Here is a 25,494-nt window from a genome sequence, read left to right as displayed (position 1 = left end):
GGCAGAACAGAAATGTTTGAGGAGGGCTGCAGGTGGAAAATCTCTGGGTCAGAGATATAAATGCAGCTTGAGGGGAGAAAACACTCATTAAGAGCTGGAGATGAAGCAAGTTAATTAAAAAAAAATAAAATTAAGGAAAAAAAAAAAGCCAATAACAGATTTAGAATCCCCTGGTGAGCAAAGACCACTTCCTTGGCTAAATGAACAAGCTGAGGGATCTAAAGGCCAAAGCTGGATGTGGGGGCCGAGCTGCAGCAGTGAAGTGGTGGATGTCTGCTGAAAGCTGCTTGTTTGGAATCCACTGAATTAAACAGAGTGTCCACACTGCAGTGATAGGATGGAAATCATTGCTGGCCCTCCCACAGCCTCACTGGGAGACAAACACAAATTACCTGGCCTAATGATTCCTTCCTATCACAGAATTATGGAATGGTTTGGGTTGGAAAGGACCTGCCATGGGCAGGGACACCTCCCACTGTCCCAGGCTGCTCCAAGCTCCATCCAACCTGGCCTTGAGAACTTCCAGGGATGTAAGTGATTATTCTGAAAATTCTCAAAGATTTAATTTTTGGAAAAATAATTTGTGGCTAACCCTGGTAAGTTCCTGCAGCTCCAAGCAAAAGGCTGCTTGTGGTGCAGGGGAGATACAATGCCCATAACAAAAGTGGGTGTTTTATCCCAGTGAGACAGAAATGAGATAAGGCTGGGAGAAAGCCAGCTAATCTGGGGCAGCAGATGGGATGCTGCACAGCAAAAGGCACAGGAGCCCGAATTCTCTGAATGAGAGCAAAACAAAAGGGCAGAGCCATTACCAGCAGCTCTAATGTTTCTTAACGAGTGGGGATGGCAGAGAAAAACCTGCAGATGACTTATGTTGGTTTTTAAGCAACAGATGTTTAGGAGAACAACGTTGTACAAAACAGAAACAGTGTAGGCTATTTATTGTCAGGGCAGTAGGAATAAAAACCTCTGCTGTGGAGACAAAGAGAGTCTGCTCAGCCTGGAGAAGAAAAGGATCCAGGGATATCTCATTTTGGCCTTCTCATAAATAAAAATGGCTTACAAACAGGATGAATGACTTTTTACATGGGCTGATAATCATAGGAGTGAGTGGAACGATTTTAAACTGTGCAGTTTTAATGTGTAGGGCACATGTGTGCTGTTCCAAAAATATATCTGCTGTTGCTTTGTGTCTTTTATTCAGATTTATTCTGCAGGACTGAAGAAATTCATATCTTGTTTTGTAACAGCAGCAAAAAGCTGCTTGGTGGCCACTTCACATGAGGGACTCAAGGTCTGTCGATATCTGGAGATAAAATAATTGTCAGCTCCTGTGCAAGAAATATCAAAGCACTGAGGAGGACAAATGCACTGCCTGGGGCTGAGGAGGAGATCGGCCCCTTCCCTGTCAGTAAGGGCTGACATGTCCATCAATTCTGCTTTTCCATTCTACTTGTCAAAATCAAAGTGTATTTAGGGTTATTTTGGGGGAAAAAAATTAAAAATCCATAATTATGACCAGCTTGGGATAGTGGAATGTGTCTCTGCTCATGGGGTGGAACAAGATGAAATTTAGGGACACTTCAACCCAAACCATTCTATGATAAACAGTAAAAAGTATTAGATCTCCATAAAAAATTCCAACTTTCTGAAAACATAAGGGAGATGTGAAAGCAGAGAGAAAAAAAACCCCAACAAAATTTCAAAATTGCTTTCACTTAAGAAAAAAGAAGCATTAAAATTATAATGGCTGAACAGAAACATCTCACAGCAAGTTCTACAAAATTACAAGAAAATTAAAAATCAAGTCTTAAAGTCTGCTTTTAATCAGCTGTGCTGGTTTATGGATTCAGCTCATCAGCTTGAGCTCTGCCTCAGCACCATCCTCTGCCAACCTCCTGAACCATCCCTGCTCTCCCAGGGACCTGCTTGCAAGCAAAACCTCTGCTCGTCACAGCAGGGGATTCTCATAATTAGGCCCCAAATTCTGCTCCCTCTGCCATCAGTGGTCACCCTGCATTAAAGCAAAAATCACTTTTTAATGTGAGGAGAGGCTCCAAACACAGGATATTTCCCTGCTTCAGCAGCGAGCAGATAAATAAAAGAGAGCCAGCGCATTCTGAAGGAAGGTTTAAAGCAAAGCTCGCGGCACTGAGGGCAGAAATCCTCCACCAGAGTTTTAACAACCCAAGCCATATTCCCTGATGCAGAACTCCTTTGATGGACTCTTCTCCCCACAGACTGCAGCATTCTGAGCGTGTCCTGTGTGAGCTTATTAAATTGTTCTTTAATTAGCCTGATAAAGTGATCTCGCTGCTGGACTGACTGCTCAGAGCAGGGGTTTGCTGCTTAACGTTCAGCCAGCTCCAGGAGAAAACTGCTCACGTGGAAATAAAGTTCCCTGATGTTTAAGGGAGATCAAAGAGCCTCCAAATATTAGCCAAAATTATTAGGTTAAAGGTTTTGGTGAAGGGTTCTAAAGACAGACAAGACCCCTGTCCACACACAAACAGGAAAAAAACAAAAATAAAAAAAACCCCACACATAAAGAGTCTCTTCCCCTTTTCCTACAGAAACTTTATTTCTAATTCTTGTTAATTCCTTGTCCAATGGACTTTCCATCCCAGGAATGTAAATACCACTTGGATTGGTACAAACCAGCCCTGGTGGCCCAGCCTGGAGACCAAAGTTGGGCTGATTTAAATAGATTAATAACATAATTAGTTCCAAATAGATAACAAAAATTAAGTTTTTTTTAGGGGGGAAATAAAATTCTAGATGTTTAATTAATCAACAAGTGAATAAAAGAATACAAATAATCAAATTTACACATCAAATAATGATTTTTCCCTTTTCCCAAAGTCTCCTTTTACTTGTGTTCTGGCTGATCAGCACAAAGTTAAACATAGAACAGTTCCCCAAGCTCAGTTTAGGTGGAATATTGCACTTCTGCTTTCTCAGACACGAAGAAAAGCTTGTGCTTTGCCTTTTCCCCTCGTGTCTGCCTCTCTTACAAAAGATGTCACCTCCCTTTCCAGGCTTGCCTTCATTCAATCCAGAAGCAATCCTGCTGCTGGACAAGGTCAGGTTTTCGTGTTGCCATCAGCCACGAAGCAGAGCGTGGACATGTGAGGCAGCTGATCACAAATCTGCCCTTTTCAAAGCCTCCTGCACCTCATTAAGGCAGGCACCTGTTGCAGATGAAGTCAGGAAAAAAAAAATGGCCTGAGCACTACAAAAGAAGGATTCCTACATATTAATCCAAAAATTAAACTGAAATCACTCTAAGTAAATATCAAAAGAAAAGCCACTTTTTTCCCCAAGAACTGTCGTATTTGTCTGGCTTTCTGAGAGTGATAGAGCAGTAGAGTCAATTAATTCTCTTAACTAATTAGTGACTGAATAGGCAGTAGCCATGGCAGAGTTTATCTTCAAGGGAAGGCAAATATGAACAAATATGTGTCTAAAGTTGGATAAGAATGCACAGAAATACATTTTATATAACTTATATTCTAGATAATGATTTATACAAGCTGTATGTCTTGGGACATTAAATCTAATCCCATCCTTTTCTGATAAGGAGAAAGTGCATCTGCCTAATTTACCTTGGAAATGGGAACTACACTTTTAAAATTGCTGTAGAATCACCAGTTTGGATGCTATCATCATCATGCAGGGTGTTATTAGGATGTACCTGGCAGCTTTGATCATCTTGTGGGTTCCTTGTTGAAGCTGCTCCATCTCCTATCAAATTCCCTTAACTACACGCCAGGAAATCTGGAAATGATGAGCAGCCACGTTCAGCTACACATTTTGTTTAGGAATGGGACCGTTCTGGGATGGCTCAGTGTTTGTCTGGAGGAGCAGCTGGAATTTTGGGAGACCTTGTGCACAGGTGAAGGAGCTGAGGGTGAGCGTTAGGCCACAGGAGCTGGGTCTGTAACTTGCTGAAAAGAGAGGGAAAAGAGAGAATGGCATATCAGAGGTGTTGGGATGGCATCTCAGGGCTGTCCCCACAGCCACATTGGTGCCACATTGGAGGAGGGATCCGTCTGTCTCCTGGGCTTCTGCAAGGATGCAGCTTCTCAAGCCCCCAGACTTAGCAAACCCTGTCTTTGCATTCCCACCCTGCATTCCTTGGGAAAGCATCCCAAAACTCAGCACAGGGTGTTGGGTCTGGCAGGGACAGATTTCATTTTCTTTCTGCTGTGGGGCTGTGGTGACACAGGGATGTTTTTGTCATGGCTGAGCTGGGCTTGAGCAGCATCAAGGCCTTTTCTGCTTATTTCTGAAGGGACCAAGAGGTTTGGAGGGGACACAGCTGGGACAGCTGATTCAAATTGATTTGATAGCTGATATTTGATATCCCACACCTTATAACATGCTCAGCAAATAGAGCTGGGGGAGAAGGAGAAGGGGAATTTGGAGTGATGTATAACTTTTTAATCTCTTTTTCTCTGATTCTGCTTCTGTACTTCTTCTCACTCGTGGATTTCTCAGTCCCCTCTGAGCTGGGCTCCTTTGGGATATTCCCTCAGGGGGAGTTCTGTTTATCTCAGTTCTCTGGGTCAGAACAAAAACTCCAAAGCTTGTTAGGATCTTGTTTCTCGTGTTTATTAGGATGTTATCACAAAATTTGACAGACTTTTCCAGACTTTTGCTCAAGTTCAATTCATCCTGCCCTTTTTGGCTCACTTTGGCTTTTCAGGCACAAAATGGCCCCGCACTGTGCAGTTCTTTTATCTTTATACTCATTCTTATCCAATTAACCATAGACACATATATTATTTTTCTTAATGACCCAATGACCCATCATGTGTGTGCTGCACTGCAGCATTTTCTATCCAATCACTTCCTATTACCCAAAAACCTCTAGAAGAAGGAAATGAAGAAAAAAGAAGAAAGGAGACAGCACCCTAAATCCTCCATCTTCTCTCTAGAGTAGTTTAAACTTTAACTTTTCCACCCAGTGATTTAAGAAAACTCTCTAATCTACACACTCACACTTTTTTGCTTTTCTATCCAACTTTAACAGTTGTTTTCATGTATCACCATGAAAACATGCCCATAAATTTTATTTTATATGAAATTCAGTGTTTTCCTGGATGTCAGAGCCAGGCATCAGAGACAAGGGCACACACTCTGTGTCTCAGAATCCAACAGGATGGTGTTTGCCTACAAATCACTGTCACACCTGATGGATCCCTGCTTTCCAGGGCTGGGCTCTCAGAACCCCATGGGGAGCAGGGAGTGAATTCCCTCTTTGGCTTTGCTTGTGTGGGGGACTCTTGCTTTTCCTGGTATTCAACCATGTTTTTTTTACAGCCATGAGTTTTCTCTCCTGATTCTTCTCCCCCATCTCAGAGGAGGGAGGGAGTGATCCCCTGCCTGGTCCTTGGCACAAAAACATTCCCAAACTCTCTGCTGCGCACCTTTGACCATCCCATCTTTACCTGCTTCCAAAAATCCACACTTCTCAAAACTCAGTTAAGAAAAAAATAATAAAAAAAAAATCCCCCTTGAGACAATCAGGGACTCTGCCTGTCCCACACCTCCAAATCCCAGCCTGGATTTTGGTTTGGATGGGCTGGTGGGAGATGGGAAGAGCTCGGGGTCCCTCTGCGGGCAGGAGGAGAGGGATGGAGCACGGAGCCTCCTGCAGGTCTGCAGCTCCATCTAGTGCCACACAGCCGGGAGAGAGACAGGAAAGAGCTGGAAATTCTGCCAGGAAAATCTTTGGGATGTGAAGTTAGCAAGGGTAGAAAAGGGTTTGGTCTTTTGGGAAGGGTTGTGTTGTTAGCACATTACAGCTATAGGCCCTTTTTTCTCTCCCCTCCAGAGTTTTGAAAGGGTTAATTGATGTCTCCAAGGACTAAAAATACTTATAGGAATATTAATATATTCCAGAGAGTTGCATTTCAAAGAAAAACTATAAAAATGTGAGGACTAATCACTAAATTACTGTTGACAGACAAATCTTTATTTACTGACATACACAAAAGTGCTATGTGATATTTTTCTGTGCCAGCAGTGCATTAAAAATCACCTTTCACTCACTATTCAGATTTTTTACATCCTGAATAAAGAAGGTAGATCTGTGATTAGTGGAAACAGTGAAGGACTTTTTTATTTTTTGATGAAAATGAGCCATAAAATTTGAACTATCATGTGATTTCTGTGTTTTCTAAGTGTGAGTCTCCAGCACTGTTCATGCACAATAAAAACTGATGAAGAGTTCATGCTCCACTCTATAAAATCTTATTTTTATTATTTTTTCCAGACTGTAACTTTCTCAAGAGTGGCTGAAGTGGGACATTGGATTTCAATTTTTTGGAAAACCATTGAGGGCACACAGATATTCAGAAATCACACATTTCATCCTCCATGAAAGCACTGAAGTGTTCACAGAAGGATTTCATTTTCAGGTGCTCCATATCACAATTTTCAGAGCTGTATTTTGCTGATAGATTTTGTCTTCCTGGAGCAGGAGCTGGAGACCAGGCAGAATGTCCCCAAAAATCTCAAATGAGGCCAGTGTCCATCCTTGGGCACTTGAATTATTTGAATTATTCTTTAAGCCTGGGGGAAAAAAAAAGAGATTAATTTATCAGATTCACTGTAGGAATAATTCCTTTTTTGTTTTGACTTGGAGGGTTTCAGTAAAACATTTAAACTTTTTATATGACAAAGCCCCTCATAAAATCACACACATAAAATAATGGGTATTTTGGGGAGAAAAAAAAAAGGTTTTGGAAAATTTCTGAAATAATTTTAAAGCACAGATTAGGGTTGTTTTGGAAGTGGAGTGAGAATGAAAGGACACTTGATTTATAATTACAGACTGCCTTCATCTGGTGGCATTCTGCTTCCAGAATTTGGGATTTTGTGAGGAAATAACCAATTTCCACTGCCTTCAGAGTTAGCTTTGGATATCCCATGGGAATGGCATTAATATTTCAAAGCACAGTTAGGAGCAGAGATCACAGAGTATCTCCCCAAATATCACCTTGTTGGTCTGGTCGTAACTGTTGGATTCAAAGTGTGAGCAAACACTTTTTGTGGATGTTCTACCCTTTCTCAGAAGCCCAGACAACAATAAAACCTGATTATAATTTTTTGTTATCATTAATTAGTTCTGCTCAAAGAAAGCCCCAACCCAAAACAAAAGGAAAAAAAAAAGACAAAAAAAAAAAGGAAAAAAACCCCAAAACCCAAGAAAAAATAACACCAAGAACAAAACCCAAATGTTTAACCCCAAGAACAAAACCCAAACGTTATTTAGAATTTTTTTTATTTCTGATTTCATTTTGTCTGTTCTTTTTTTTCATTTGTTATGGGATTCTCATTAAAATGCATGCAGCAGCAGTCCTTTAAAGAGTTGGCTTTGTACAAACATTTACCAAGTTTATAAATGTTCATTACACAAACATTTCCTGGTGTAGCCACATTTCTGTATGGGTTCCATAATGAAGGTGAAGATTTTAACAAAGACTTAAAATTTGTCCATGTGGTTTATATTCAGGTCTGCATGCTAATAAAGCATTGATTTTCTTGCACTTTTCATAGCTCAAAACACCTTTCCAAGGGCTTGACTTGCCTCTGTTTTCACATAAATGCAGCATTTATGTTCTAACACTTTTCAATAGCTGACATTTCCTTACTTGTTCCAGATTGCAGAGAAATAAGGAGATAAATTAAGGTGACAAAAAACATCACAGAGGGTTTTGGGGATGGATTCTCTTTTACAGTGTTGATATTTACCGCGTTCCCTCCGGCAGTTTGGGATTCCCCATGAGATTCACTGAAAAAAATGGAGATTTTATAAAATCAAAGCACACTTTTCCTATTTGTTTGATATTTGGGGTTTTTGGGTTCAGTGGTGTGTTGGAAGGGAAGAAACTCAACCAGACCAGCCTGAATATTTTTTCCATTTATAAAGATGGAAAACCAATCATTCCTGCTCTTCCACTTCAAAAAATCTCAGTTCTGGGGTGCCTGGACTTCCACACTCTTTTCCTTTTTCTTCCCAGCCAACAGCTCTGTTTCACCTCCAATATGAAAGAACCTCAGAGCACAAAGTATTTTCACATTTAGCCAGCAGATAAAAAGACAATCTCGCTCTTGCTCCCTCGTGTTCCATGAAATGTCTTTTTAATTATGGTGATTCTACCTCAGTAGCTTTTCCACTATAATAAGCCCTTCCCTGTCAGAAGGAGAGACAATAATAACAACAAGCCCTGCATTAGGAGGAAACATTTAAGCCCTCCATGCCAAGCTCGCTGCCATCTCTTAATTAGCACAGGCCACTGGAGCTGTTTTTGCTCCTCTTGGAAGAGAATTATATTTGCAGCTGATGGTTTATACCTCTTGTAATCAGAGCTGCAGAAATAACCCACTAATCACCTCGTTTCAACCTGAATTGAGGTGCTGAAGCTTCCGGGAAGAGCTCTGAGGATGTGTGCTCAGGACAAGGATGTAATCACGGGTCTTTTCAGGATTCATCTCCCTGCCCAAAAAGCAATTCCAGGAATAAACTACCAACGCGGAAAACTCTACGTCGATTTCTTCATTCATCCTCGCCCACCTTCTACCTCTGTGTAATTTGATTTGCTGTTAGTATTTCCAGCCAGAATTAGATCCAGCAGCAAGTGTAAATAGGAGTGCTGTTATGTTGTTATTCCCTTAATAATATCTCAGAGAAAAATCCAGCATCTCTTAACGGCAAACATAATTTACAATAAAACATTATTGCTCCAAGAGCTTTTATTGAAATAGCAGAATCAACCTTCCAGTCCTGAAATGTTTAAAATGAGAAAATGCATTTCTCTGTTGGTTGTTGTGTTTGTTTTTTTTTTGTTAATTCCTGTTTGTTAAAGCTTTAGAACATGAAAACCACTCTGAGAGTGGCTGTAGCAAAAAGGTGAAAGAGCACCACAAACACACAGAGATCATTCCAAGAATACAGGGCTGATTTCCAGCAAATCTGCAGCTCCTGGAAAATATTCTGGGCTAAATCTGTGAATGGTTTCATGACATTTTCCATTGGTCAGTCGCTTTCAGCACAATGGTTTAGGCTCAGCTGCTCACATTTGGGTGCCTTTTGATCCATTTGGCCCTAGAAATTTATATTTACTGCAGCTAAAAGGAGGTATTTGTTAAGGGTGGTATCAGATTTCATTTTTTTTTTAATCTGTTTGCACCATCATCATCCTGAATTTCTCATATTTCAGCCACCCTGTGTGTAAATCTTGATCTCCCCACAGATTAGAGGAATTTTTCACCACCACTGTTGCAGGGATTTTGTGATCTTGTTTTCTGATTTCAGTTTTCACAATTATTTTTCCTGGGAGATAAGAAAATTCAGGGAAATAACCACTTTGATGATCTCACACACACAAAAAGGGCCAAATATTGAAATAATCACTGTAATATTTGCACCAGGAAACCAAAAGTACATGCAAAGTTGGTGTGATCAGAGCATGTAAAGATGCCTCGTGCCTGAAGCTTCAAGTCACAGTTATTTTGTCAGGATGCAAGAATTATTCAGCAATTTTTCAAAGAATTCATCTGGAAGAATTAAAATCTCTTTATACGGTATTAACTGCCAGGAAAAGGAGATCAGTAAATCTGACTGTGTAGAAATGATGAACTGCTCAGCACAGAAAACTCTCTGTTAAAAATATAAATGGAATTATCCCTCTTCAAGTGGAAATTTATGGATTTATGTTTTCTGGCCTGACCACTGTAATTCCAGAATTTTTCTTACAGTTTTTGACATACTGGTGGAGAAAGCAGGGGAAGGCAAACAAAACTGTCTTTAAAATAAAAGGAATTTTTGACAAATAAAGGAATTTAACTCAATAGATTCTTGGAATAGGCAAATGCTCTAAATCTCAAAGCTTGCCCTGTCTGTGCTTCATGGAACATTTCTTTATTTCTGCTCTCCTGAGTGTAAATCAGTTGTAACACTGAGGGAGTTTTTATTTACATGCTATTTGTGAGTTTTTCAGTGTTGATCAGTGCTAAGGCTGATGTGGTTTTTACCCAGCTGTTTTTATTGGAGTTTTGCAGTAAGAGTTTTCTCACATTTTTCAACACAAAATTGTGTTACACTGTAGGAAGTGGGCTCATTCTCTGATTATAATTGTGCAATACAATCCCTATTGCACTGTTCTCTAGAAAAACACAAAAACATAAACAAAACCACTTTGTGGTTGAATTCTCTGGTTTTGGTTTTGATTTTAATGCCAGAGACTGATTGACCTCCTGTGTCCCTGAGGTAATTACATTTCTGGGTAAATACCAGTGATGACCACAGCTTGATCTGGAATACCTAAAAGAAAGCTTCATCCCTGTAAGAGCAGATTCTGTCTCATTTGAGGGTTCTGACTCAGAAATCTTTAGTTACAGCATTTTACCCTCTCAGAAATTGAATCAATTATTTTCCCCTATGTGTAACTTGCAGTCCTTGGCCTTGAGCTCACAAAGATTCCCTCATGGGAAAGATTTTGGTTCCTGTTATGATTTCCTTTGTCTTTCACTCTCTTTTTACAAAGTGCCAACACTCAGAATAATGAGTCTCCAGTGAGCAGATCACATAAAGGATTTATGTGTTGGGTTCATTTATGAGTATAGGCAGTTGCATAAAGGATCTGGTTGGCCTCATGGTAAAATGAAAATGGTAAATGGTAAAATAAAAATCAGAAAATTTTCATCAAGAGGAGATGCTTAAGTGTGTCCTCTTCTTTCATTATAAATAAAAGTACAGCTTGAGAATTTCAGGTGTACATATATACAACATAAAACTTGAAGAAGGAGAGAAGAACCTCATTCTTTCTACGATCAGGGATGAATGGATGAATTAATTCCCCAATGAGGAATGATGGCTGGGAATACATCAGACTTGTATCTGTATTTACTTCTATTTGACATTGTTTATTAAATAACAGGTATTTTTTAAAAAATGGATTATTTACATCTTGCAATCTTGCTCTGTGTTCAACCTTTAGCTAATCAAAAGGCAATCAGTCCTTAGCTAATTGTCCTCTTAGATGGCTCTGTTTACACTGCCCCATGACTATTAAGAAATTGGGGTTTGGGTTAAACTGAGTGAGGTGTGATATTTCACAAAGCTGAGATTCTAGGCAGAAATGCTAAAAAGGTTGTGTTGAATGACAGGAAGAGCTGGAACACACCAAGAATTTTGTTGTTTTTTAGAGAAAAGAGTGGTGGAGTCTTCTGTCCATTGCTCAGAGAAAGATTTGTCTCATAGGTAACAGAGCTGAGCACATTTCCTTGTGGTTGAGGTGAAAAGTAACACAGGAAGGCACAGAAACAAATGATCTCCCAGCATTTTTGGCAGCACAGCACTCTGGTTTCCCACCAAGAGGAAAGTTATGGAGATCCCACAGATCTGAATCAGCTCTTGTGACAAATCTGCTTTTTTATCACCTTCCCTCCCAGAGTAGTTTTAAATCATGTTTGTATTGACACCCATCTTTAAAATCACCACAGAAACTGCACTCTCTTAGCAGTAGGTCTTTTACCACACCCAGAAAACTCCAGGGTAAACTTTGTGATTCTTTACATGTTCTGAGCTCTTTAATAAGGGAGTCACAATGTGATTGTAAAGTCAAGGACATAAATCCTTTCTTATTGTGAGTCTGAGCATAAATAATGGTAGATTTAGTTGTGGGGTTCATTGTATTATGCAGAAATACAACCAGCAAGGAACAAAAATCTTATGATAATCTCCTGTCATCAAATGACAATTTTTTTTCTCTATGTAAAATTAAAGAATTTACTTTAAGTAGAAGTGAAGTCTTCCACCAGATGATACAACTATGCAAGAAATTCTGTGTCCTGAGGAAAAACGGTCTGGGATGGTGTGGACAATAGGTTTAGGTAAGGAGTTTAGGTAAAAAGGAAAATAAATTTTGATAAAGGAAGCCAGGCTTTGCAATTCAATTTATCTTTGAGAAACACATGGCAAGGGATTCCTCTTACTGAAGATGAATGTGAAAAGTCAGCCAAAATCAGATCTCTGGTCTGGCTGGGATTTATCTCATTTGATTTCAGGGCTTGATTCATTTCTCCACACAGAGGAATCTGGTTCCCTTTGCCCAGGCAGCCTCGACCTGCCATGCCTTCAGTGTCCCTGTGTCATGTTAAATCAGGGAATCCCAAACTGGGGAAGGGTGGAAAGGAGACTGGAGGTGTCTGGTGCAGCCTCCTGCTCCCCAGGGCTCCCTAGGTTTCTCAAGATTGTGTCCAGATTGCTCTTGAATATCTCCAGTGAGGGGCACCGTGTCCTGTCTGGAGGTCACTGCTCAGGGAAGAAGTTCTTCCTCACGTTCAGGTGGAATTTCTTGGGCATCAATTCCTGCCCATTCCTCCTGTGCCACTGCTGGGGCCCACGGGGCAGGGCCTGATCTAACCCTGACCCCTCACTGCAAAAAGAACAGATGTTTATATTATATTATAAAGGATCTTAATTGGTTATGGCCTCCTCTTGTTGGGAAACACAACAGAGCCTTGAAGTGTGTGAATTTAGGCAGGATCTTGGCCAATACACTCGATGGACTCTAAAGAACCATTCAATGGACTTAATGCATTAAAAGGTTGTATTTTAGGTGATTATTGACCCCAAAGGAAACTGAAACATCCAATTTGCATCTGCACACCAACATGTTGATCTAAATTTCCCAATGTCTTTAACAAACTCACCTCACACCTGCCTTTGAAGTCACAGAAAGGGACAGGATGGCTTTGGACTCAGGGTCTCCTACCACACCACAGCACAAAGGAGGTTCCAACAGGAACTGGAAGGGTAAACTGACTAATTACCTTAGTCTGGTGATTAACCACAGAGGGAAGAGTTCACTTTTCCAGCTTACCCAGCCTGCATCAGGCAGTCATAACCCAAAGTGTGGAGTGTGTGGAATTTCACCCCCCAAGCGAGCACCCAGAGCTGAGCTCTCACCCTTCTCTCCTTTCAGAGATGGTGGTGGAGAGGAGTAGGCCCTGAGGAAATTATTATTTTTTCCTCCACAGACATCCAAATTATGTCAGGCAGATTGCATTCACTGGTGTCTGTGACTGTGAAAATAACCCAGAATAATCTGTTCACATTTGCATTCTTGATGTCTGAAATTGGGTGAGACGAGTACTGCTGTAGGGTGGTGAGGTAAATCCCCTCTGCAGTCATTGGAGAAATTGGGATAATCAGAGGGAAAACTCTGGAAAAAAGATGTCCTTTTGGTGCTGAGGCCCTGGCACAGGGTGCCCAGGGAAGCTGTGGCTGCCCCTGGATCCCTGGAAGCATCCAGGGCCAGGTTGGATGGAGCTTGGAGCAGCCTGGGATAGTGGAAGGTGTCCTTGCCATGGCAGGGGGTGGAATGAGATGAGTTTTAAAATTCCTCCCAACCCAAACCATCCTGGAATTCCATGAATCTCTCTTTTAAACATAAAAGAAGCAAAGACCAGTACACACCAGTACCTAGACTTCTGTGTTGTTAAAAATAGGTTATTCCTGTTTACCCAAATCTGATTTTATAGGCTCAATCTATACCTAGTGGAAACATGAATATTTTCTTGGCCCTTAGAAAGAGAGCAAGCTGAGTCTTAAACCTGCATTTTAGTGAATAAAAATCAGGGTTGTTCTCCTCTTCTTGGAAAAGAAACAGAATTGAAATTGAGTTGAAGTGGCCGGAGGAAAGCAAGGAAACCAATGAATAATGCAATGAATAAAACAATTTCTGAGGACAGCAACAGCTGGTCTGTCAACTCTTTAGAGACTATTAATAGGAATGAAGATTTCATTGTGTGTCACTGGGAAAAGTTACTTCCCTTAGGTTGGAAAAAATAACTTGCTTATTCCTGAGTAAAATGGAAGTAGAGAAGGGATCACTGACAGATTTGTTTTTTTCAAGTAGAAATGCTGGAAAGATTAAAGGAGTTTATTTTTAAAAGAGTTAAATACTATGTTTGTGGAAGATGAGTACAAACCAGATATGTTTTTCAAATTCACAAAGCGCCTTAGACACTTGGGTGAAATTAAGTTTACAGATCAAAACAGGTAGGACAGAATCCACATAATCCAAGGCTCTGTGATTTCTGCCTTTATTTTGGAGGTGTCCCTGGGGTCAGGCCAAGGAACAGGAACAAAATATGGGCACATATGGAGACAGAGCCCCAGGACACGGCAGCAGTCAATTTCATCCAAGAAAAACAGTAAGGAGATAACACAGGGAGGGTTTACAGGGAACATCAACTGGATAAATTATCCTCGTGCAGCTCCAAGCACTCACCTGATATTTGGTGCCATCCCTTTTCAGTGCCTTCCCTTTTCAGTGCCTTCCCTTTTTAGTGCTTTCCCTTTTTTTTCAAGCCCATCCCATTGCCTTCAGTTGTTTTATTTTCCTGATTTTCCTGCTTTCACCCCCTCTGCCTCAAACACCCCACAGAGATCACTCTCAGGAATAAAACCTCCAGCCTTTTTTTATAACCTCCTTTTGTTAAATACCGTGAAGTTTTGCTGCTAATTACAGTCACAAGATGTTTCTCAGTAACTCCATGTTCTGCCTGAGCACTGAATTATGTACTGTCTGTAACTGCAGCCTCCTTCTCATAATCCCAGGGCTTTTTGTTTTGCATCTTTAGTCAGATTTATCAAAGGATTGTTTAGAAATGTCAATAAATTCACCTTTATGATCTGGCTGATGGCTCATGCTGCAGCCTGGGGCTGGGGCACCCAATTTTCCAGCCTGGTAGAGGAAATACAAGTGCATTTCAGGAAGGTTTTTATTATGAAAAACCCATTTTCAGGTAACATATGGTATCGAAACCCCATTCTCCAGCTTCCACAGAGGTGCTCAGCAGCTCAGCAAATGTCAAGTAATTTTCATTAAATGGCACCAATTGATTCAGAATATCCACGAGGGGGATTAGGAGGAATCTCAGGTCTGTTGCCTCATTGATTAAGTTTCATACCAACACAATGGCTCGTTGTTGTTAACAAGAGGATGTTTTTATGCACATCTGTTGTATTCTGAGCCCAGGTTGATGCTGTGGAGCAGCAGTAAAGCAAAGGTGGTTCTTATCTTTGATTAGTTATCCTGTAATTCTTGGAGAAAAAAAAAACAACAACAATGCTTAATTAGAGGCAATTTATCAGGAAAGGACCTATTTTGTGACAAAAAGTAGCAAAATGAATCAGAGCATACGAAAATTTTATGAGAAATAAATATAATTTATTTCCTGCATTATTTCATTATCGGATCTTTGGGTACATACAGAGAAACAGCAAAGAGTAAAATGAATAGAGCAAATTGATATGATGAACAGAAATTAGTTTTTAGACTAAATAAGGTTTTAAGGATCTGTTTAAAGTAATGAAGGGATGTTAGAAGACTGAGGAAATCAGAGACTTTAATGTAGGTGAGGTTCATAACATTAACTACAACGAGATGTTACAAAAACCCAATAAAAACAGGATTGATTTCCTTATTAGGATGGAAAAATATTCTTACAAGAGGAATTTCCAGCTAATTAATTTAAATCTCAAGGATGGGAATGTGGACTGCATTTTTGATCGGCTGGAGATGGGTTAGGAAAAGCAGATGGAGGAGAGGAAATGTATGAGAAAGTAAATATTGAGAGATCTGGTCTGCTTGAACAAGCAATGCTTTCTCCTAAAAACTGCTTGCAAATACTCATGACAAAAAACTATGTTAAAAAAAATTAAAAAAAATAAATAAAAGTGGTTCACACTTGCATTTGCTCCAAGCTGGTTGTGATGACCTGAAAAAACTAATTTAAGTGACCTTCAAAGCATTAAATAATAGAATCCAGGTGAAATACTGGAGGCTGGAATGCCACACGTGTTCCTTCAGTGGCATTTTCTTGTTTACAGCGTGGCTCCTGAGAGAAATTCCCTTTGAAACACAAATTCCTGAGCAACAACGCCGTGAAATTTGAGTAGTGAGGGGAGAGCGTTGGGGCCAGAGCTCCATCTCCTGACCCAAATTATTCTGTTATTCTCTGATCTTGTATATTTGAGTTGGTTGGATGAAGTTCAGCAGGGATTATGAACTGTTCCTGTCCTGAGGGTGTTTGATAGGGTTGCACTTTGCATTTTTTTTTGCATTAGAAGTAGGAACTGCCTGACGCCATGTGTTGCCTGCCTTGTAGTGGGGTCCTAAAATTATTCCAGTGTGACAGGAACCACCTTGCTGACCAGTGAAAGTGGCCACAGTTTTAACTTATTCATTACAGATGGGGGAAAAGTCAAAATCAGACTTTTTTTTTTTCCCCAAAGTTTTAATCTATTTTCTCACAAATCTGATTTTTGGAATAACACTTGAGGCTGTGCAGGTCAGGGATCAGGTGCCATCTTGCAGTAATGAAATACAAACATATAGAAAAGAGAAGATTAAATGAGAATTTGATTACAAATGTTTTATATCTGAAATATTTAGGTGTAGCTGGAAAACCAGACACAAGACTTGCAAAAGAGCTGTACACCCAAGGACAAAGCTGCAGAAATCAATATTTCTTCTGGTGGCATTGAATGCCTATTTTGGGGTAACTTAGACAAGCCCCAAATCTCCTGATTGTACAGAACTTGTGTGATTAACACCACTGGAAAATGATGAATGATAAACAGGATATGAAACAGCACCTCAGTCTGATCAGGGAAAACTGCTTTTGTCATGGTCATAATTTTGGTTTTCCCAGGTCCTGAAAGTAGCTCAGAGCAATATTCAGTGGGGCAAGAACCAGAGATGGTGCCTGGGTCCTATGAACCCTGAGGTTTTTTTTCCCCCCTCTTTCTTTTTTCCACCAAAAAATATGATGTGTAGGCAAGAAAAGTTTTAATTTTCTTAGCACCAAGAATAAACCTGAGTTCAAAAAATCTTTGTGACACAGGGGCCAAAAATATCTTATTCAAGTTATGGAGGAAAATTCTATCACTGCACAAGATTTTCTGTCTGAGAGGAGGGGGATGCCAAAACCCAGAAACTCCATCTCTGAGTCCCAGAGGGGATCCCACACTGTCAGACCCACTCATGATTTACCAAAATATGGATATGATCTAGTATCAGTGTCCAGCTGAGATGGACAAAGACTCTTTAACTGATTAGGGTTACAGAGTGTGTGTTTATTGGCAGCGCTGGGCTGATGTGCAGGGTCACCCCTTAATTCACACAGCCCCAAATACAGGTGAATACAGGCTTTTTATTTACAGAAATATTGAATCCAAATCCATACTCATAACCCAGTTACCACCCACTCTCCCCTTCTTATGCTAATTAGAAAAATGCAATTAAGCATTCATAGTTTGTCCTTTGAAATGGGTCGGTGGTCTTTTTATGAGTGGGGGTCATGGCAGGGAGGAAGGGATATGGCTCTTCCTCATTCTGACCTTTCTAACTTTTCAATCCAAAGTGACAAATGAACCCCTGGCCACGTCCCTAGTTTCATGTTTCCAATTGGTTTCTGGTTTGCAATTGTCTTGTGTTCTTGAAGTTCCTCACAAGATTCTTTGTTTCTCATTGCAAGCCCAGCAGAACAAACATAAGGTTGATAGATAATTAGTTATTGGCTAATGATTAGCTCCTAATTCTAGTGGTGCCTCACTACAAGGACTAGTTTTTCATTCGATTTAACAAAAAATAATTTTAATTAAGGTCTTAGCTTTTCTAATATCTTAAATTCTTCAAACTTTATCCTCCACTCAGAGCCCGGATCCTTGGAAAAGCAGCATCCCCACAGTGGGAGGGTGAACGCTGCTGTCCCAGCTCCCTGCCGGAGCCCGGCGGTGAATCCTGAATCCTCATCCCGGGGGATGCTGCAGAGCCCTTTTCCCTCTCCTCCCAGCCTGCGGGGGATGCCGGGGGTCTCCGCTCGGCTCGGGGCTGTCGGGGCGGGCCCTGGGCAGGTGGGGGCGGGCAGAGCTCGGGGTTTGGCAGCATCACAGCAGGCAGAGGCAGCGGCAGGAGCCGGCGCTGCTGCGGAGGATGCGAACTTTGCGCTGGCTGCTGCTCCCGCTGGTGAGTGAGTGAGTGCCCGCGGGGGTGGGGGGACCGCACATCTGGCTCCCGGCCACAGCTGGATGGCTCCGCAGCTGCCCCACTGCAGCTGGGGTGGGGGAAAGTCCGCAGAAGCTGGGTAACTTTTCTCCTGAACAGGGAGCAGGCAGAAAGAAAGAAAAACAGGGAAAGGATTACAAAGAAAATGATGAGACAGAGATGTTAGAGGGAAGGAAAAAAAATAAATATCCCTGAGTTAATGTGTTGACCTAGCCCCTTTAGTTAAAATTTTGCGACCTCAGGATGCTGTTAATAAATGTCTTTTCATTTCTATTCACTAAAATTGCAGAGGAAAGAAGAGCATCCCTAAATCAGAATGGCTGTAGCAGACAGAAAGGGACAGGTCACTGTCCCAGCTGTCCTGAGAAAGGCCACTTTGCAGGACAAGGAGGGTAACTGGGAAGGAGCAGTTCCTCCTGAAGGATGGGGGACATTTACCTCTCTGGGAGGGCATGGATGGTTTCGGTGCTGAAGGTTTCTGATGGCACCGAGCAGGAGCATGAACTGTGATGCCACTGGAAATGCCTGAGGGCAGCAGCTGAGGTTTCCCACAGGGAAGATGGATGAGCACAGGGACACAATCCAGGCAGGGCTGTCCCTCCCTGATCTCCACGCTCCACCACTGGCATTGCCTGGGATGCTTAACAAAAATTGGTGCAAATCCAAGGACGGTAATTTCTCTTCCTTGCCCTCAATCCTCAGCCTCAGGGAAGTGTTTAGAACCCTTCCTCTGGGTGTGATTGCCAGTTAACTCAAACTTTACTCATTTCACAGAGAAATGTTCAGCGTGGGCTGGGATTAAGGAGCCTGCTGGAGTCAGGAGGGAGAGAGTCACCGTCCCAGGAAATATTCCATTTTGTCCTGAGAAAGCCAGGTGGAGTGGGCGCTTCTCTAGGGCCTGCTTTCCTCTGCAGATAACTGTGAGAGCTTAACTTACTTTAAACAGATCAATTACAGACTGATCTTGACCTTTCATTTAGAAATAGTGAGAGATGGGATGTAAATTTTCACACCTGCATAACCTCTGGATCTTTACACAGATCTCTGTATTCACACAGATTTTTGCACAAGGGACAGCTTGTGGGTCCCTGCTATGAAAACCTCTCCAGCGTAGCTGTTATCATGTGTAATACCATTCTTTCATGCAAAAGGGTTAGACTGCTGCAGGTAAAGTGATTTTGGCATCTGGGCCAGCCTTTTTACACCTAATAGAGGCACAACTCATTCTTGCAGCTGTCAGCAGAGTGGAGCCGAGCCGAAGTGATGGATGGTGCACATCTGCCATACATCATTTTAATATTGCAGCATATTGCAGCAGGCTGTGCCCATCAGAAAAGAAATTCTATAAACTGCGTGATCTACACAGCTTTTGGCCTCAAAATATGAACATCAGCCCCATGTCTGGTGAGAGGCAACGCTCTGAATGTCAGTGGGGTTTGAGTCTCAATCTAGGTCTCTTTACACGTTCAGTTAAAGAGTCAGGGAAGGTCTGAGACCCTTAGGATGTAGTGAGGAAATAATCCTTTCCTATTTCAAAGGATCATGAGAGCAGAGAAATAATTCCTGTATGGATTCTGTAGATAAGTCATTAATCAGATATGAAAATAAACCAGAGGGCTAATCCTGAAAACTTCCTCTGTGGAACTGAGTACACAGTTACCTCCTGTCAGCTCCATGGGGATGTTGCAGGATATATTTTGTGCCTTGCAGAATAGAGTCCTCAACACTAAAAAAATCACCATTCACTGGTAAGTGACAAGGAACAGAGAGCAGTGGAGGTTGAAATGCCTAAAAATGACTTTTCCTGTCTTGAAGAGTTCAGTGTCTCAGGAAGCAGAGGACAAGGAGCAGAAAAGACTCTGCCTTCACTGCTCTTCCTGCTGTGCTAAACTGCTTTCCTCTTCAAACACTGACATTTCCCATTTCTGGGAAGGGCTTTAGTCTGATCTAATGAATGGAGGTGAGACTGTGAGCACAGGTGGGTCACCACTGAGCTGTACATTCCCTTCAGCAAAGTATTTCTTGTGCTAATGGACATATGGAGCCAAGCCCATGGCAAGGTGCTGAGCTCCCAGTAAAATTCATGTTTAATTTGTGCTTCTTCCACCAGCCTGGTCCCTGCAAACCTTCAGTTCCTCTCCACGGGGAGCTGGATGTGTGGAATAATCTGGATTTAGGTGGGTTTTTTTAGCCAGGAGGGAGTTAATGGGGTGAGACAGGCTCCTGTACAGGCAGTCACTGTCCTCATGCAGGTGTCTGAGCAAAGCAGGAATCCTTCCCTGGAACTGCTTGTCTGCTTTCACTGATCATTAAGCGATGCTTGATGGGGGAATTTAGATTAATCATCTACAATTAACTGTCTAAAATTAGGAATCTTGTCTAAAGCTACTCATTGAGCCTCCTTCAGTATTACTGGGAAGAGATAGAAACACTCCAAGAATACAGATCAATTAAATGAGCTTGCTGTAGGACTTTGATTTCCAGGTTTCAGGACTTTGGGATTAGATGACATGAAACTCACCTGCAGGCAAAAAAGTGATACAGAAAAGGAGAAATTTCTCTCTAATTTACAGGAATACTTGCAATAGTAGAAAATGGGGATCCTCAGTTATTAGTGTTCTGTTATTCTTCAAGCATTAGTAATAATTAAATGCTCTACCCAATTTAGCAGAGCACTGATAAATTAATTTTCTCAAGGTAATACTAATTACCCAGCATTCATAAACAAAATAAATTAGTATGGCTGTGCTGTCTCATAAAGAATACCTATGAGTGGATAAATATAATGATATACACAGATAAATATGTATAGCAAGTGCTGTTCTCTATAAGGTTGTGCAGTTAAACACAGTCATATAAATACAGTCCAATCCACAGAGGAGCATTCAAGCATTGCTTCAATGTCTTGAAAACAATATTGAAAATATGTTTCTCTAAATGACTGTGAGGCAATCAGTGTCTCAGCTTCCCTTCTTCCATAGGTAATCGAGTTAGAGAGGGAAAACAAACACAGAAAATATCCTCTAGGTAGTCATTTTCAGCCAAAAAGACTCCTGAAATAATCTATTTAACTGACTGAAGGGAAAGATTGGGAATGAGGCTTTAGCTTTGGGGTTGGAAGCTTCTGGGGCCAGGATGGTGTCAGAGCTGGAAGCCGAGGGCAGGACTTTGTGTGAGAGCTGAATCCACGGCTGGGGACTGAATTCTGTCTCTGCTGGGGTGACCTGGTGCTTTTCAGAGCCCACAGTGTTAAACATGGCTTGGGGATGGTGGAAAAAACCTAAATGGATGCACTTGAGCTTGTAAGAGTTGAGTTGACTTCTTTTTACTGCACAAGAAATCTTTATTTTTTTATAGTTTCTTGTTTTCTGACAGCACACAGCGCTACACATACGGCATTATAAATATCCCAGAATTATTTACAGGCCAGGGCTTGGACAGTAAGGTTTTTATTGCAGTGACTGGGAATGTTGATATGAAATGGACAGCAGCTCATGGAGCTTGGGGTGGGCCCCAGATCCCTCCAAAGCAAATTGGAAATTTGAAAAATGTGAAAAAGCAAAATGTGAAAATTGCCTTCAGTGTCCTGAGCTCCTCAGTCTCAAAGATTTTGAATTAGCACTTGTTTTTTTGAGAAGGAGCTAAGCAGATGGAAGGTTTAGATGAAATGCATTTAACAGACTGGGAAGTTTGTGAAAAAGACTGAGGTTTTCTTTGTCTGTTTTTCAACCTGTCTTCAACTTTTTCTTTTTTTTTTTTCCATGAATCTTCCTCATCCTAAAAGCCTTTCCTGCCCATCAAAATTTCACTAAAAAAATGTGTGTATTTCAAAGCATAGCCTGATTCTCCTGCCTGATGTCTTTGGCAATCCTGGCCAACTTTCAGGACTAACTGAACACATCATTCCACACTTAAAAATGGGGATGCAGGAGTTGTCTTTGCTGTGTTTTTCTGTATTCTGAAATACCAGGTGAGTTTTAATCCTCCAAGGTGGGAGTCCATCTGTGACATGAAAGGCAGACAACCTTTTGTGAGGGAGAACTAAAATATTCAGGCATCAGGGTCATATCAGAAGAACTGGGGAAGCACAGACAGAGGGAATTGGGAGCACAGGATTAATTTCAGAGCATATCTGAGATGGGATCTGAGTGAATGCAAGCTGAGGAGACAGAGGCAGAAAGAACAGTGATAAATATTCTCAGTCAATGATTTATGTACACAAAACCTTTTTGTGAGGCTTTAGGATTGCAGGGCATCGGAAGCTGAAACAGATCATTGGAAAGAGCCTTCAAGTTCTTGAAGCCTTCTCATCTTGTCAATGAATTCAGCCAATTCTTCGAGCTTTGATTAATTTTCAAAAAAGGCTGAGTGTTACTGCTGGCTCTTTGATCCCGTAGAATTGCTTTTTCAAAGGTGAATAATATATTCAGTGCCCAGCTTTGAAGCACTTCCCTAATTTTCAGAGAGCACAGAAAATGTCCCTACTTTTCCCCAAGTGTGCTAATGGACTTCTTAATGAGTGAAGATCTGCCTTTTGTGTGACATCTAAATTACAGTTTTTCTACCCCCACTGCAGCTTAGGGGCACCATTTTTGAATGGACTCTCAGGAAAGATTGCTTTTAATTAAATTGCACTAAGTGTGGCATGAGGATGTTGCTAGAACTGCTCCTCCCAGTGCTTGCTAAATCTCCTGTTGTCCAACATAAGTACATCAAAGCCCAAAGTGCCTTTACTTTGATTTTTCTGTGCAGGTTTGGGGAAATGAATAAACAGTCATGGAACAGAGGAAATAGAAAACAATGTTGTACTACTCTCAGTGAATAAACCACTTAAGGTTTTGGTGCAATAACCTTACAAGATGTGAAGAAAATGAAGTCTAAAAGTAAATGCAAGCCCCACATTTGTCTCTCTAAACTGTCTCAGGATTTTAGCATTCTCATGGTTGTCATAGGTAATTTTTTAGCGGTCACTGTGTTCCAGGTAAGATTGTTATTGTGGTAAGGATTCAGAGACAAAACACCCCTGTGAATTTTGACTCAAATTGGTCAGTAATATTCAATCCAGTTAAAAAAAACCCCTTTGTGTTATGATACACAGGAATGCAAAGCTCAATTCCTGGAGGACTTCCCACAGCACTTCCTGAAATCTCTAAGTTTTATGTGTAAATTTGGAATGGAAGCACCCCACTGTGATTTCCAGTGAGAGTCAGGCTAGGTTACTGCTGAGATACTGGGAAATATTGATCCAAGGAATAACATTTTAAATCAGCTTCTTCCACCTCTGGCTGTGTCAGGGGATGCTGTGCCAGATTGGACATGTCTGCTCAGATGGCTTTGCTCTGCTTTGATTCCTAAATTTTCCTTTTTTTATGGTGAGCAGGAGCTACTTTTTCCTACTAAAGCCACCTTTTCAGCAGATGCCTCCCAAATTGCCATAATATGTCCCTGCACAAAATGCAGAGCTCCTGATTTCTAGAAAGCCCCATCACCCAACCCTTGTAGGCAGATTAGAGCAAAAACTTTTCACTCAAGGCACTGTGAAGCTAATAACAGAAAATAACCCATAGACAACAAATCCCAAGTAATGCTCTGCCCACAAGGCTTTTCTTTAACTATGCAATGGTTTAATGTCTTTCTTTTTCTTAAAGCCTGAGGAAAACAAACAAATTAAAGCATCATCACTACTCTCAGTTTCTTGTATATGTCTCATTTTTTCTTTATTTTTTTCTGTCCAACGGTGGCATTACTTTCAGTGAGGCTGCATGATTACAAATTAATAACACCAGCCTTGTTTTTGTTTCTTAATGGAAAGTCTGTGGGTTACATCTGAAACAGGGCTTGGTGCTGATTTTCAAACCCTGAAGTATCAGTGATATTTAATCTCTGCACTGGCCTATCATAAAAATTCTGGGCTTGAGCACGTCCAGAGGAGGCAACGAGGCTGGTGAGGGGCTGGGAACACAAACCCTGTGAGGAACCACTAAGGGAGCTGGGGGTGTTTATCCTGGAGAAAAGGAGACTCAGGGATGAGCTGATCACTCTCCACAGCTCCCTGAAAGGTGGCTGTGGGCAGCTGGGGTCGGTCTCTTTCTCCAGGCAGCACTGACAGAACGAGAGGTCACAGCCTCAAGCTGTACCAAGGGAAATACAGGTTGGACATTAGGAAAAAGGAAAGAATAATAAAGTACTGGAATGTTCTGCCTGGGGAGGTGGTGGAGTCACCATCCCTGGATGTGTTTAACAAAAGACTGGATGTGGCACCCGGTGCCATGGTCTGGTTGAGGTGTTGGGGCTGGGTTGGACTCGATGATCTTGGAGGTCTCTCCCAACCCAGTGATTCTCTGATTCTGTGAATTCCTGTGGTTGTAGCCCTGCCAACACCAAATCCAGTAAAACCCAGAAGGAAACAAACTTTGAGCCCATGGTTCATTGCTCTGAGTGTCACTGGGATTGACTGCAGTACCACTGTGGGTACCAAAGCATCCCAGAATGATTTGGGTTGGAATGGATCTTAAAGATCATCCAGTTCCGCTGGACTCCTGACATCTCCCACTATCCCAGGCTGCTCCAAGCCCTGTCCAGCCTGGCCTTGGACACTTCCAGGGATCCAGGGGCAGCCACAGCTTCTGTGGGAACCTGTGCCAGCACCTCCCCAACCTCTGGGTATCACTACCAGTGGATAAGGATTTCCAAAAGAAACCATCAAGTCATGTTTTATGATGTTTTATCCCCATTTTCAGAGGCAGGAGGCAGAACTACATTGTCGTTTTAAGAATTAAGCCTTCTGATCTTGTTTTTATAGTTTCCAGCCACTTTCTCAGGAAAGTAAATATAAACATAGATGTTTATGCATTTCATTAGAGAAATGTTTTTTGATGGACGTTTCTCATGACCAGTGTGGTTGGGGAGGTTGTAACCTACCTATCCAATCCCTGGTCATTGTAGAGAATCTGTAAATATTGAAAGGACAGAATAAACTGCTCTCTTTTTTCTGTCACACACGTTGAGCTGTGTCTGTGTGAATCATTTCGTGTCCAGCAGTGACACTACATGTTTTAGCAATTCCTCTGTGTAAAGCCAAGGCAGTGCCACCTCCCCATGTGTATGAGCTTCCCCAGCCATGTAAACAAAGAACCTCTCCATTTTTCCAACAGCTCTGATGAGTGATGGTGATTGAGGCTCTGGTTCAGCAGGTGAGCATTTATCAGAGGAGAGAAGACAGGAGATGCAGCCTACCTTGAGCAGGAGTCTGGCACCCTCACTCACTGTCCCTCATTCCTGTGAACTCTCTCAGGCTGACTTTTGGAGAAAAGATAACTCTTCCTCCTCAGAATATTTTCCAGAACTAATCCTGTGTGTTTCCACCATTCCCAGCACTTCTGGCATGAGGTGGGAGTTAATT

General features: G+C 41.5%; 1 protein-coding gene across 1 annotated transcript in view; it reads left to right on the top strand.

Annotated features, from left to right (window-relative positions):
* The first annotated feature begins 17,979 nt into the window (after positions 1-17,979).
* The window catches only part of LOC111925546 (vasoactive intestinal polypeptide receptor 1-like), a 28,751-nt gene continuing 21,236 nt past the window's right edge, over positions 17,980-25,494 (top strand). The window contains exon 1 of the mRNA XM_023922023.2: positions 17,980-18,053. Coding sequence (XP_023777791.1) covers positions 18,021-18,053 — 33 coding nt within the window. The 5' untranslated portion in view covers positions 17,980-18,020. The remainder of the gene's footprint in view (positions 18,054-25,494) is intronic.

This window comes from Cyanistes caeruleus, chromosome 1 (genome assembly GCF_971803275.1).
Source record: "Cyanistes caeruleus chromosome 1, bCyaCae1.hap1.1, whole genome shotgun sequence".
NCBI lineage: Eukaryota > Metazoa > Chordata > Aves > Passeriformes > Paridae > Cyanistes > Cyanistes caeruleus.
Note: the sequence above shows the minus strand (reverse complement) of the source record. Positions and strands in the feature narration are given on the sequence as shown.